Source organism: Canis lupus, chromosome 8, assembly GCF_048164855.1.
Source record: "Canis lupus baileyi chromosome 8, mCanLup2.hap1, whole genome shotgun sequence".
NCBI lineage: Eukaryota > Metazoa > Chordata > Mammalia > Carnivora > Canidae > Canis > Canis lupus.
The window spans coordinates 53,264,022-53,279,350 of NC_132845.1; the positions used below are offsets into that span (position 1 = coordinate 53,264,022).

The following is a 15,329-nucleotide window of genomic DNA, read 5'->3' on the forward strand; positions in this document are numbered from 1 at the left end:
ACAATTCAAGGATTGGTCTGGCTTTCTTTTCTGTAGCATGAAGTTACAGGGTTGGGTAAAAGGAAATATTCAATTGCCCTTCCTGGAAATCTGGGTTGTATACTCCCTTTCTACAATTTGGCCAATTTTTCTAAACTATGGTTCCCAACCCAGCTAGTGACATACCCCACACTCCTATAGCATTCATCTCACAACTCTGACACAGCATAGAGCTCTAGAAGATATAAACCCTGGTAGTTGCTCCCACCTGTACTAAGATCCTACAGGAGCATACAGGGGCTTCACATGTCCAAGGGTTTCTCTCAGACATTGTTCACATCTGCAGGCACCATCTGCTTCTCTCCACTGTAATCTGGTGATGACCAGGGAGAACTCTCAAGATTTTGTCAACTCACTACCTTTCCTCCCAACATTGCTCTTAGGAGAAGAGTGGGGTGGTGGATTCTGGGTTGAGAGATAGAACACGCCAGATCGTGTGCTTCTCTGTCCACCACTTTTCAATGCTTAGAAAATCAGGTTGGAACATTTCCTGAAGCTATTGCTGGGAAAATTTTAGGCTAAAATTGTCATTGTTGTTTTTGTTCATTTCCTTAGGTATTATCTCTTATCCTACATCACTCTGCAGCTTTACCTAGAAGTTAATCTGGCATAACACTTTTAGAAAGCAATCTGGCATTAGGCTTACAGAGCTACAAAAATGTTCTGTAGTCTAAGTCAGAAATCCCACTTCTGGGAATTTGTCATAAGGAAATAATTCACAATGAAAATAATCTCTATACATGAGTATGCAGCACCATCTGTGATAGCAAAAATTTGGAAATCATTTACATGTCTCACATTAGGAGACCAGTCAAAGTTATGTCTTATGAGATGAATGGATTATTTTGCAAAAACTAAGTATTAACATTAAAAAATGGTTTTAAGAAACAATGACAGATTGGGGCAACTGGGTGGCTCAGGCAGTTAAGCATCTGCCTTCAGCTCAGGTCATGATCTCAGGGTCCCGGGATCAAGCCCTGTGTCAGGCTCCCTGCTCAGTGGTGAGAATGCTTTTCCCTCTTCCTCTGTGCCCCGCAATCCCCAGCTTCTGCTCTCTCCCTCTCTCTCAAATAAATAAATACAATCTTTTTTTAAAAATAAATACAATCTTTAAAAAATGAATGACAGATGACAATAGAATGGAAATAGAATATATATCATTATGGTAACTAGCTACAGAGCTGAAATCAGGTGGACCAGACAGAGAAAAGATTTTTTGAAAACTGAAATACTTGTGACAGGGTAGTATGAACAAAGATACTTTTTGGTCATTTTTATTTAATAGAATTCATTTTCTTTTACAATAAAAGAGGAGACACTAAAAGCATCTGAATCAGAAAATTATTTGTCTCCCTTCTCTGGCTGATATGATTAGCCAGAGCTAGTTTGTGGCTTGATACAGGAACATTAAGGCCAAACAGAAAAGGTTCAACTGAGTAAAAGTAGATTTACCAGCTATGTGACCTTGGCTAAGGTTACCATTTGTTGTACACCTGTAAAGTGAGTCTGATTTTACGTCAAGCTCAGAAAATCGCTGCAGAGGATAAATGAAATACATATGTCAGACATGTTGCATAGCTCTGAGCACACAGATAAGCACTGAAAAGATTTGGCTCTAGGTCTCTGGTTCTTACCAGAGCAATGGTTCCTGTTCACTCTGTACTGTGATTTTAACCCAAATTCTGGTCCAGAAAGGAGAGAACAGTAGAAATAGTACAAATCCATGTAATTCTATTACCTCTGACCATCTCCTACTTTACTCTGTGCTCCTCTCTGACACTTGAGAGAATAAGGTAGATTTTTCAAAAAAGAAGTGAATTTTCAAAGGCACCCAGTGAATAGGTGTATAAAGGGAAATTTAGCACTTTCTGGACAGGTAAATCTCTGGGTTGACAAACAAGGATCCATGCTAGATGATGTGAACCTAACCTTGAGAGAATCCCCTAAAGGCCTGTTTGCTTTCCTTAATGTATGCTCCCCACTGTAGTTCCTCCAGCATTTATCTCAGAAGTCCACTAATACCACAGCTCCTGAGCATGAAAAGCTTAGAACACAATGCCTTGTAAGGTCAGGGAAGGCCTCCTTGGAGCTCTTACCATGAAATTTCTAACCCTGGGTCTTTGTGGAAAGGCTAGAAAGGCATTTTAATCTTTTGAAGTTGGTAATAAGAAAGTATACTCAGAGCCAGACATGAGAGGTCACATATTCCATGATTTTGTACATATGAAATACCTGGAAAAGGCAAATATAAAGCAGGTGAGTGGTTGCCTGGGGCTAAAAATGGGAACAGGGATTAACTGAAAATGGGCCTGAAAGATATTATTAGGGTGATGAAAATGTTCTGAAATTGGATTATGGTGACAGTTGCACAACTATGCAAATTCACTAAAAACCACTGATTTGTACACTTATGTGGGATAATTTTATGTTATGTAAATTATACCTCAATAAAGTTGTTATATATAAAAAAAGCATACTTAGTACTTAAAACATATCTTTTGATTCAAATGGGTTCTGGCTAGGAGTTTTGTAATTTCAAACTAAAATACTTATTAAGGCAGAAGAGAAAGAAGTGGAACGATGTCACTGGGGGAAAAAAAACTGAAAAAAATCTCAGAATCTTCAGCTGGAATGGAAAATCTTACCCTAAGAGATTGCATGAAGAAAGACAACAGAGGCCACCAGGAAACTCAGGTTACAGCCCACACAGAAAATTGGGTAGCTGTTTCTTTGCCCTGCCAGGTATTAATCTGGACAGACTGTCTTATTTTCTCCTCACTAGGAGAGTGAGGGGCAGCAGGGTCTCAGTCCATAACGAGTAAGGAAGAGTCAGGCAGAGCACCTTAGATTCAGAGACATAGTCTTTCAAAGTAAAGAGCCGCAGTTGCCTCTCTGTTGAGGAACTTCCCTTTTCTAGAATGTTCACAGGAAATAAATAGAAAAGGCAGCCTCCAACAGATGGCATTAGTTGATCACGTGTGGTCATTGGATGTTGGCCATCCTATTGTTCCTTACTGTAGAACAGAGTTTATAGCACCTGGGTTTATTTTAAAAGTGTTATATGGGGGCATTTCGGTGGTTCAGTTGATTAAGTGTCTGACTCTTAGTTTCAGCTAAGGTCCTGATCTCAGGGTCATGAGATGGACCCCTGTGTTGGGCTCCACACTCAGAGGGGAGTCTGCTTAAAGACTCTTTCTCCCTCTACACACCTCTGCCAGCACCTATGCTCATGCATGCTCTCTGTCCCTAAAATAAATGAATAAATCTTTAAAAAAAATAAAAAATAAAAGTGTCATATGAATATTATTTACCCTGATCATGTCCAAAAGCAGTGAGAAGTTGGAAAACTAGCAGAAAGAGAGATGTATGATTACTATGTTGAAAAAGTAAAGCTTAACTTTCTGTGGACAGATTTACACTGATCACTTGCAAGGTGTCATTGTAGTCTGATAAATGGCCTTTTCGACTCAAATTTGCTTTTAACCAAAGTACTTGCTGCAAAAGAAGGTATGTGAGGAAACCAATTTTCAGTACATGTGGAAATTATGGTTTTTCTTACACTACATCAATTGAGTAGGATGTGGAGGGAGGAGGCAAGGCCATCACAGTAGACAGATGTTATAGGGCAAAGTTACCTAGAAACTCAGTGGGAGCTGTATATATATATATATATATATCACTAGCCCTCCAGCTGCAGAAGGAAAGGAAAGATGTCACAAAGTGGACCAAGAATGAGATCAAGGGCACTTTATGCACCATCTTGGCTGACACAAAGCACGAACAGATTGATCTGAAAGGAAGAGAAAAGCAGAAAATACCATATGGAAACTGTGAAAAAAAAATACTGTAATATAAAGGAATATAACAGGGAAATTATACCTGAAGAACATACCTCTGAACCTTGCTTAATTTAAGGCTCAAAACCAAATTTCAGGATACTGAATGGAATCCTAAATAGAGTACAAAAAGACACTTTTTTTTCTTTTTCTTCTTTTTCTTTTTATTTTTTTAAAAGATTTTATTTATTCATGAAAGACAGAGAGAGAGAGGCAGAGAGAAGCAGAGACACAGGCAGAGGGAGAAGCAGGCTCCATGCCAGGAGCCCGACACGGGACTCGATCCCACGGGACTCGATCCCAGGACTCCAGGATCACACCCTGGGCCAAAGGCAGGCGCCAAACCGCTGAGCCTCCCAGGGATCCCCTTTTTTTTCTTTTTTTTATGAAACAGGGAAAAAAAAGCCATAAGGAGAAAACAGGCTAAGATAAAAATGCAAGATGAGATTTTAAAAAGGAAGATGGATGAGTTAATAGAGATGAGAATGATGGTGACAGTGATAAGAAGACAGCAATAAAAATCACTAATGTTATACCTTTTATATACCATGCTTTTATTCTAAATGTGTTTATATTTGTTAATTCATTTAATTCTTTTTTAAAAAGATGTTATTTATTTATTCATGAGAGACAGAAAGAGAGAGAGAGGCAGAGACATAGACAGAGAGAGAAGCAGACTCCTCACAGGAAGCCCAATGTGGAACTGGATCCCCGCACCTGGGATCACACCCTGAGCCAAAGACAGATGCTCAACCGCTGAACCACCCAGGCATCCCCTAATTCTTTAAATTTATTTTATTTATTTATTTGAGAGGGAGAATGAGTGTGAATGGGGGAGGGACAGAGGGAAAGGATCTCAAGCAGACTCCATGCTGAATGTGGAGCCCAATGTAGGACTCAACCCACAACCCCAGGATCATAACTGAGCTGAAATCAAGAGTTGGATGTCTAACTGACGAAACCATCCAGGTGCCCCATTAACTCATTTAATTCTTATATGAACACCAAGACTGTATACTATTATTATTGTCCCCATTTTATAATTGAGGAAACTGAGAGGGAATAAGCAACTTCCTTAAGGCTAACTAATAAGTTCTGGAGGCAGGATTCAGGCCCTGACAATATGACTTGCTTTTAATCATTACATTAAGAAAGGATAACAAGGAAACAAAAGATAACAATAACAGAACTAAAATCATTCATGGTAGTAAAAGCATAACTGAAGTTGTAGGTGACATACTAAAATGAAAAAAATATGCATCTTAAAAGGAAAAAAAACACAAAAATAAGAAAAGACGTGATAGATATGAAAGCTAGACAATTAAGCTTTCCCTCAATGATGATGACAGAAAGGACTCATCACAATCCAGGGAAAATTTAGAAAAGGAACCTATATTTAGATAAAGTCTGTTAAAAAAAAAACAAAGCAAAACCCTATAATGGAGCATTAAAGAACACAAAAAACCCAATCAGAACATAGGAAAAACAAATACCTGTTACGTATAAAAAATTCAATCTCACTTATAATTAAAAAGAGAAGAAATTAAATTAAATCCTATTTCATACTACAAATGTGAACAGAACATCAAAATACATAAGATAGGTTGGCAAAAATTAATAGAAAAAATCCAATATTACAGTTGGAGACTTCAAGCCCCCTCTATCTGTATTTGACAGATAGTGGGCAGAAAATAAGTGAGGATATAGTTAAATTGAATAGCACCATCACCATCAACTGGACCTCAATGACATTTATAGATTATTTCAACAACAGCAGAATACATTTTTCTCAAGCTCACAAGGAACATTTTCCAAGAGATATCACATTCTGGGCTGTAAAACACACCTTAAAAAATTTAAGGAGTAGAAATCATGCAGTAAATGCTTTCAGACACAATGTAATTAAAGTAGGAATCAGTAACAAAAAGATAACTGGAAGATATCCAAATACTTGAAGATTAAACAACAGACTTCTAAATAACACATGAATCGAAGAAGAGTCTCAGGAGAAATTTTAATATATTTGAAATAAATGATAATGACAACTTAACTTTTTAAATCTGTGGGATTCAGTGAAAGATGAGCTTCTAGAGAAATTTATGGCATTGAATGCATATGTTAGAAAAGAAGAAAGCTCTAAAATTGATCATCTAAGCTTCCACCTTAGGAAACTAGAAAATGAAGAGCAAATTAATTCCAAAATAAGGAGGAGGGATCCCTGGGTGGCGCAGCGGTTTGGCGCCTGCCTTTGGCCCAGGGCCCGATCCTGGAGACCCGGGATCGAATCCCACGTCGGGCTCCCGGTGCATGGAGCCTGCTTCTCCCTCTGCCTGTGTCTCTGCCTCTCTCTCTCTCTCTCTCTCTCTCTCTATCATTAAAAAAATTATAAAAAAAAAACAAAATAAGGAGGAGAAAATAAATAATAAAAATTAAAGCAGAAATCAAGGAAATTGAAAACAGAAAATCAACAGAGATAAATCAACAAAACCAAAAACTGTTTCTTTGAAAAGATTAATCAGATTGATAAACCTCTAGCCAGGCCAACCAAGGGAAAAAGAGAGAAGATACAAATTACTAATATCAGAAATGGAAGAGGAACCATCACTACTGATATCAGGGACATTAGGAGGATAATAAAAGAATAATAGGAACAACTCTATGACCACAAATTTGATAACTTAGATGAAATAAAATAAATTCCTTGAAAGAGATAATTTACCAAAACTCACATAAGGAGAAAGATATAATTTAAAAAGAATGACATATATTAAAGGAACTGAATCAACAATTAATAATCTTCCAAAAGAGAGAGCACTAGACCTGGATGATGAATTCTACTAACCATTCTACTAACCATTTAAGGAAAAAGAATTATACCAATTTCTTACAATCTTCTCCAGAAAATAAAAGCATATTTATTTTTGAGGTCAGCATAATCTTGATCCCAAAACCAAAGACACAAGAGAGGAAGACTACAGACATTATCTCTCACCAAAACAGATGCAAAAATCCTTAATAAAATATTGGCAAATTAAATCTAACAATGTATTTTAAAAAACTACACACCACAATCAACCAGGATTTATTCTAGGTATATAAGGCATAAAATCAATTAATGTAATCTATTACAGGAACAGATTAAAGAAGAAAAATCACATGATCATATCAGTAGAGTTCAGAAAAAACATTTGACAAAATCCAACACCCATTCATGATAAAAACTCTCAGTAAACTAGGTATAGAAGAGGAACTTCCTCAACTTGAGAAAGAACATCAAAACAAAACACCTATGGCTAACATCATACTTAGCATCAGGAACTAGATACTTTCCCCTTAAGATAAGATGCCTCCTCTCATCACTCCTATTCAACATCATATAGGAAGTCCTAGCTTATGCAATAAGATTGTTTCAAAAAGGCAATAAAAGATTGGGAAGGAAGAAATAAAACTGTCTTTGTTTGCTGATGGCAAACATCCATATGATTATCCTGAATGGATAATCATCCATTCAGGAAATCCCAACAGAATTAACCAAACACTACTGGAACTTGTCGGTGATTATAGCAAGATTGTAAGATATAAGGTTAATATACAAAAGTCAAGTGCTTTCCTATATACCAGAAATGAAAAATAGGAATTTGAAGTTAAAAACATAATGCCATTTACATTAGTACAAAATATAAAATACTTGAATAAATCTAATAAAAAATGTAAAAGAGCTATATGAGGAAAATTATAAAATGCTGATGAAGGAAATCAAACAAGATTTAAATAAGTGGAGATAGAATCCATGATTATGGATAGAAAGATTCAAAAGTTCAGGTGTCAGTCCTTTTCAACTTGATCAATAGCTTCAACACAATCCCAGTAAAAATCCCAGCAAATTATTCTGTAGGTATTGAAAACTGGTTCTAAAGTTTCTATGGAATAGCCAACAAAATATTGATGGACAACAAAGACAGAGGACTTATACTACCCAACTTCAAGACTTACTATGAAGCTATAGTAATTAAGACAGTACAGTATTGGTAAAAGAATACACAGATCAGTGGAACAGACTAGAGAATCCAGAAATATGCCCCCACACAAATAGAGTCAAGTGATTTTTGACATAAGAGCAAAGACAATTCAATGGAGAATAGTCTTTTCAAAAACTGGCTCTGGAACAAGTAGACATCTATGGACAAACAAAAGGAACCTAGACTCAGATCTTATATCTTTCACAAAAATTAATTTAAAATGGATAATAGGTTTAAATGCAAAACACAAAACTATAATACTTGTAGAAGATAACATAAGAAAAAATCTAGGTGACTTTGAGTTTGATGTTGACTTTTTCAATACAACACAAAAAGCATGACCCATGAAAGAAAAAAATGGGCAAGGTGGATTCCATTAAAATTCAAAACTTAGGCTCTATTGAAGATACCATTAAGAAAATGAAAAGACAAGACACAGTGTGGAAGAAAATATCTGCAAAACATATCTGATAAAGGAGTTATATCCAGAAAACACAAAGAATACTTAAACTATAAGAAAACAAACTCAACCATAAGAAAATAAACAATCTAATTTAAAAATGAGTGAAAGATCTGAACAGTAACTCCCCAAAGGAGATATAGAGGTGGTAAATAAGAATACAAAAAGAGGCTCAAGGGGTGCTGGCTGGCTCAGTCAGTAGAGTGTGGAACTCTTCATTTTGGGGTTGTGAGTACAAGCCCCACACTGCATATAGGTATTACTTAAAACATCTTTAAAAAAAAAAGATGCTCAACATCATATGTCATTAGGCAATTGCAAATTATTATTATTATTATTATATTTATATATTTTATGTATTTATTTATTCATGAAAGACACAGAGAAAGAGGTAGAGGGAGAAACAGGCTCCCTTCAGGAGCTCGACACAGGACTCAATCCCAGGACTCCAGGATCATGACCTGAGCCAAAAGCATATGCTCAACCACTGAGCCACCCAGATACCTTAGACAATTGCAAATTATAACAAGATACCACTACACACCTATTAGAATGGCTAATACCAACACTGACAACGCTAAATGCTAAGGCAGATTGAGAGCAATAGGTATTCTCATTCATTGCTGTTAGGAATACAAAATGGTGCAACCACTTTGGAAGACATGTTTGAGAGTTTCTTACAAAGCTAAACACAGGCTTACCATTTGATGCAAGACTCATGGTCCTGGGTATCTACCAAATGAATTGAAAACTTATATCCACACAAAAACCTTAATATGAATGTTTATACCTGCTTTATTTTAAATTTCCCCAAATTGGAATAAGCCAAAATGTACTTTAATAGGTGAATTAATAAATAGCCATATAATGGGATATTATTCAGTGATAAGAAGAAATAACCTATCAAGGCATACAAAGATCTAAAATGTCTTAAATGCATATGACTAAGTGAAAAAAGCCTGAAAGGCTACACACTGTATGATTCCAACTATATCACATGCTGGGAAGGGTGAAACTATACAGATAGGAAAACAATCAATCAATGGTTGCCAAGAGTTAAGGGGACAGGGGGGATGAATAGGTGGAACTAAGGATTTCTAGGGTAATATTAAACTACTTTATATGATACTGTAATGGTGAATAGATGATGTTACTTGTTAAAACTCTTAGAAGAAAAGTATAAAATACAAAGAGTGAAAATACAAACTATGGACTTTAGTTAAAATATAATTTATCAGTATTAGTTCATCAACTATAACAAGTATACTACACTGATGCAAGATGTTAATAATGGGGAGATTGGGAGGGAGGGGTGGTTTGGGAAAGGGACATGTGGGAACTCTGTACTTCACACTCATTTTTCTCCATAAACCTAAAACTGCTCCAAAATTAATGTTTATTGGGGAGCCTGGGTGGCTCAGTTGGTTAAGCATCTGCCTTCAGCTCCAGTCCAGGGATCGAGGCTCCTTGCTCAAAAGGGATTCTGCTTCTCCCTCTCCCTTTGCTCCTCCCACTTCTGCTCTCTCGCATATGCTCACACACTCTCTCTCAAATAAATAAAAAAATATTTTTAAAAATAAATAAAATTAACATCTATTAAAATATTTTTTACATGCTGAGTGAAGTAAGTCAATTGGAGAAGCACAATCATTATATGGTTTCATTCATAAGGGGAATATAAAAAAATAGTGAAAGGGATTATAGGGAAAGGGAGAGAAAATGAGTGGGAAAGGTTAGAGAGGGTGACAAAGCATGAGAGACTCCTAACTCTGGGAAACAAACAAGGGGTAGTGGAAGGGGAGGTGGGCAGGGGGATGGGGTGACTGGGTGACAGGCACTGAGGGGGGCACTTGACAGGATGAGCACTGGGCGTTATACTAGATGTTGGCAAATCAAACTCCAATAAAATATATATTAAGAATAAAAAAATAAAATATTTTTTACAAAGAGAAGAAAGTTAAAATGAAATAGCATTTTTGCATTTCAAATTGCCCAAGATTTTAAAAAATGGTAATACTCAGGATGGTGAAGGCACAGGGGAAATTTAGCTTTAAAAGCTCTAAAATTTATCCATTCATCTTTCGATGGACACCGAGGCTCCTTCCACAGTTTGGCTATTGTGGACATTGCTGCTATAAACATTGGGGTGCAGGTGTCTCGGCGTTTCATTGCATCTGAATCTTTGGGATAAATACCCAACAGTGCAATTGCTGGGTCGTAGGGCAGGTCTATTTTTAACTCTTTGAGGAACCTCCACACAGTTTTCCAGAGTGGCTGCACCAGTTCACATTCCCACCAACAGTACAGGAGGGTTCCCCTTTCTCCGCATCCTCTCCAACATTTGTGGTTTCCTGCCTTGTTAATTTTCCCCATTCTCACTGGTGTGAGGTGGTATCTCATTGTGGTTTTGATTTGTATTTCCCTGATGGCAAATGATGTAGAACATTTTCTCATGTGCATGTTGGCCATGTCTATGTCTTCCTCTGTGAGATTTCTTTTCATGTCTTTTGCCTATTTCATGATTGGATTGTTTGTTTCTTTGGTGTTGAGTTTAAGAAGTTCTTTATAGATCTTGGAAACTAGCCCTTTATTTGATACGTCATCTGCAAATATCTTCTCCCATTCTGTAGGTTGTCTTTGAGTTTTGTTGACTGTATCCTTTGCTGTGCAAAAGCTTCTTATCTTGATGAAGTCCCAATAGTTCATTTTTGCTTTTGTTTCTTTTGCCTTCGTGGATGTATCTTGCAAGAAGTTACTGTGGCCGAGTTCAAAAAGGGTGTTGCCTGTGTTCTCCTCTAGGATTTTGATGGAATCTTGTCTCACATTTAGATCTTTCATCCATTTTGAGTTTATCTTTGTGTATGGTGAAAGAGAGTGGTCTAGTTTCATTCTTCTGCATGTGGACGTCCAATTTTCCCAGCACCATTTATTGAAGAGACTGTCTTTCTTCCAATGGATAGTCTTTCCTCCTTTATCGAATATTAGTTGACCATAAAGTTCAGGGTCCACTTCTGGGTTCTCTATTCTGTTCCATTGATCTATGTGTCTGTTTTTGTGCCAGTACCACACTGTCTTGATGACCACAGCTTTGTAGTACAACCTAAAATCTGGCATTGTGATGCCCCAGATATGGTTTTCTTTTTTCTTTTTCTTTTTTTGTTTATTTATGATAGTCACACAGAGAGGCAGAGACATAGGCAGAGGGAGAAGCAGGCTCCATGCACCGGGAGCCCGACATGGGATTTGATCCCGGGTCTCCAGGATCGCGCCCTGGGCCAAAGGCAGGCGCTAAACCGCTGCGCCACCCAGGGATCCCCAGATATGGATTTCTTTTGTAAAATTTCCCTGGCTATTCGGGGTCTTTTCTGATTCCCCACAAATCTTAGAATAATTTGTTGTAACTCTCTGAAGAAAGTCCATGGTATTTTGATGTGGTTTATGTATACAATGGAATATTACTCAGCCATTAGAAACGACAAATACCCACCATTTGCTTCAACGTGGATGGAACTGGAGGGTATTATGCTGAGTGAAGTAAGTCAATCGGAGAAGGACAAACATTGTATGTTCTCATTCATTTGGGGAATATAAATAATAGTGAAAGGGAATATAAGGGAAGGGAGAAGAAATGTGTGGGAAATATCAGAAAGGGAGACAGAACATAAAGACTTCTAACTCTGGGAAACGAATTAGGGGTGGTGGAAGGGGAGGAGGGTGGGGGATGGGGGTGAAAGGGTGATGGGCACTGAGGGGGGCACTTGACGGGATGAGCACTGGGTGTTATTCTGTATGTTGGTAAATTGAACACCAATAAAAAATAAATTTATTATTAAAAAAATAAAAGCTCTAAAATTTCAATCAAAAGCTTTAAAATTGTATTGATCCTTGATTCAGCTATTTTATTTCTTGGAAATTATCCTAAGAAAATAATCATAGATCAAGCAAGTAGGTAGCCACCAGAACACTGTTCATCACAATGTTGTTAATGATAGCAAAAGCTAAAAATAATGAAAGCAAGTGCAGAACCATCCCAAGTTTGAAAAAATAAATCTATGTGCACATATATGCATAGGGAAATGTCAAAAGGATGGTTACTGAAATGTTAGTAGTGGTTATCTTTAAATATATATATTTTATTATATGATCTATTCATATTTTTCTAAAAAATCAAGAATGCATTTCACACTCAGTATAGCTATTATAAAAAACAAAACAATACATGAGAATGTGGAAAAATTAGAATTCGTGTGCATTGCTGGTAGGAATGTAAAATGGTACAACCACTATGGAAAACATTGTGGCAATTCCTCACAAACTTGAACACAGAATTACCATATGATCTATAAATTCCACTTTTGAACATATAGCTAAAAGAAATGAAAGCAAGAGACTCAAACAAACATTTGTACCCTCATGTGTATAGCAGTATTATTCACAACAGCCAAAAGGTGAGAGCAACTCAAGTGTCTACCAACGGATGAAGAGAGAAACAAAATGTGGTATTAACACACAATGGAGTATTATTCAGCCTTAAAAAGGAAGGAAATTCTGACACATCCTACAACATAGGTGAACTGTGAAAATATTACTAAGTGAAATAAACTTTCAAAGAAGGACAAATACCATATGCTTCTACTTATATGAGATACCTAGAGTAGTCAAATTTATAGACTGAAAGTAGAATGGTTGTTGCCATGGGGACAGAAGGAGGGGAATATGGGGAATTAATGTTCATAGAACATGGAGTTTTAGTTTGTGAAGATGGAAAAAGTTCTGGAGATAAATGGTGGTGATGGTTGCAGAACAATGCCTAACATTACTAAACTGTACACTTAAAAAGAGTTGAAATGGTAAATTTTTTATGTTATGCACATTTTAGCACAATAAAAAAATAATCTTCTAAACCCAAGAATAAATAAAAGATGAAGGGAGAGGTGGAAGAGGAAGAGAAAGAAGAAAGAAAGACAAAAAGATTCAGTCAGTTGGGTGTCTGACCCTTGGTTTCAGGTCAGTTCACAATCTCAGAGTCATGAGACCAAGCCCCAGGTCAAGCTCTGAACTCAGCACAGAGTCCGCTTGAGTTTCTCTCTCCCTGTCCCTCTGCCCCTCCCTTCCCCCATGCTCTCTCTCTCAAATGAAGAAAATAAATAAATCTTTAAAAAAAGAAAGAGGAAAAGTATAAATGTACTACTATCTAACTAATGGTCCAGGGCCTCTATGCAGTTCATTCGATAGATGACATAAAGTGTGCTACATGTGCTGAGGAAAAACTGTGTAGAGGGGTACTGACATCTACTTGTTCATTCATTTATTATGATTATTATATAAAGTTTCAAACATAAATACTGAAAACATTGCACAGCAAACATTTGTATAGCCCTCTCCTAAATTTTACCATTAGTTTTTACTTGTCTTATCATACACCTGTTTATTCCTCTATCCATTCATTAAGTCATCTTATTTTAAACTTCCCCATAGGGCAGCCTGGTGGCTCAGCAGTTTAGTGCTGCCTTCAGCCCAGGGCCTGATCTTGGAGACCCCGGATCGAGTTCCACGTCAGGCTCCCTTCATGGAGCCTGCTTCTCCCTCTGCCTGTGTCTCTGCCTCTCTCTCTCTGCCCCTCTCTCTCTCTGTCTCTCTCTCTCTCTGTCTCAAGAATAAATAAATAAAATCTCAAAAAAAAAATAAACTTCCCCATAAACTTTAACATTTATATTATTTCCTGTTCAATATTTGTTTATATTTTTCCTCTTGATATAAAATTTATATACAATGAAATGCACAAATCTTAAGTGTACATTCACTGAGTTTTGACAAATGCACATATCTAGTGTAGACCAAATCTCTTTCCATATATATGTTACTATCACTCCAGAAGTTACTTCATGGCCATTCATATACTTTTTTATAATCACAAAAAGTATAGCCATTTGGAAAGCATTTATATTTTGATCTCCTTTTTGTTAAAGAAATATAGAAAAAACTAGAAGAAAAAATATTGAAACTATTTCTAGGTAGTTAGATTACCACTGGTTTTTATTTTCAGCTATTCCCTTCTCTGTATCTTCTAAATTTTATATGTTATTATGGTGGTAAGAATAAAAACAGTAAAAGCTACTTAAAAGAAAAAAATCTTTTACTCTTTTAGTAAATGATGTCACACATAGAGTATCCAGTCATTATGGTGATCATTTTGAAGATAATGTATACAGCAAAATTGGAAACATTTCAATATATTACAATGACAAAATTACAACAAATATTAATGTCATAATCACCATGATGTGATGAATTTAAACACACAAAACAGGACTAGAAGGAAATAAGAAAAACAAAAGTGCTACATTTTTCATTCTATCACCTGGAGCCTGTTTGAGCATGGGTAATTTTGAGGAGAAAAAACTTGTATGAATTTTTCTAAATGAAAATAGTTAAAACATCCCATAAGACCCTGACTTCAGGACCACCCATCTCTTATAAATGTGGACCCAATCAGGCAAGCTAAAAAATCTCCCCAAGCCTTTGTAAAAATCTTACTTGGACCACACATTTTGATTGGATTTGGAACCATACGATCCAAATTATTACAGCAAAACAAAACAAACAAGTACTGTTACCTCTGTCTGGAAAGATGTTGTTTTTTGTGAGTTTGACGCTTTTGGGCCTTGGATTCTTATCATCCATACCCATGATCAGGTTGCGGAAAAACAGATCAAATTTCTTCCTGCTCTCCGCATTGATGGTGCCTGCCACGGTCCACACCAAGGCAAAGAGGAATAGACCTTGCAGCCAGAGAAAGATCTGTTGACTTGTCAGACCTTCATATAATTCACTTTCCTCATCTATTTCCCTGATTTCATCTAAAAGCAAGAAAAAGGAACCTTAAGAGAAGCTGCATATATCCACCTATATACAGATCTAAACAATGTGAATTGGGTGGTTTGGTCTGTGTGGGCTCTGGGGAGGGGACTGATA

The 15,329-nt window shown here is 36.6% G+C and overlaps 1 protein-coding gene across 6 annotated transcripts in view; it reads right to left on the reverse strand.

Moving 5' to 3' along the window:
- DNAH3 (dynein axonemal heavy chain 3) overlaps window positions 1-15,329 on the reverse strand; it is a 171,600-nt gene that overhangs the window by 56,215 nt on the left and 100,056 nt on the right. For all 6 annotated transcript variants that reach the window (XM_072836051.1, XM_072836052.1, XM_072836054.1 and 3 more), the window contains one exon: window positions 14,972-15,214. In XM_072836051.1, the coding sequence (XP_072692152.1) occupies window positions 14,972-15,214 (243 nt within the window). The remainder of the gene's footprint in view (window positions 1-14,971; window positions 15,215-15,329) is intronic.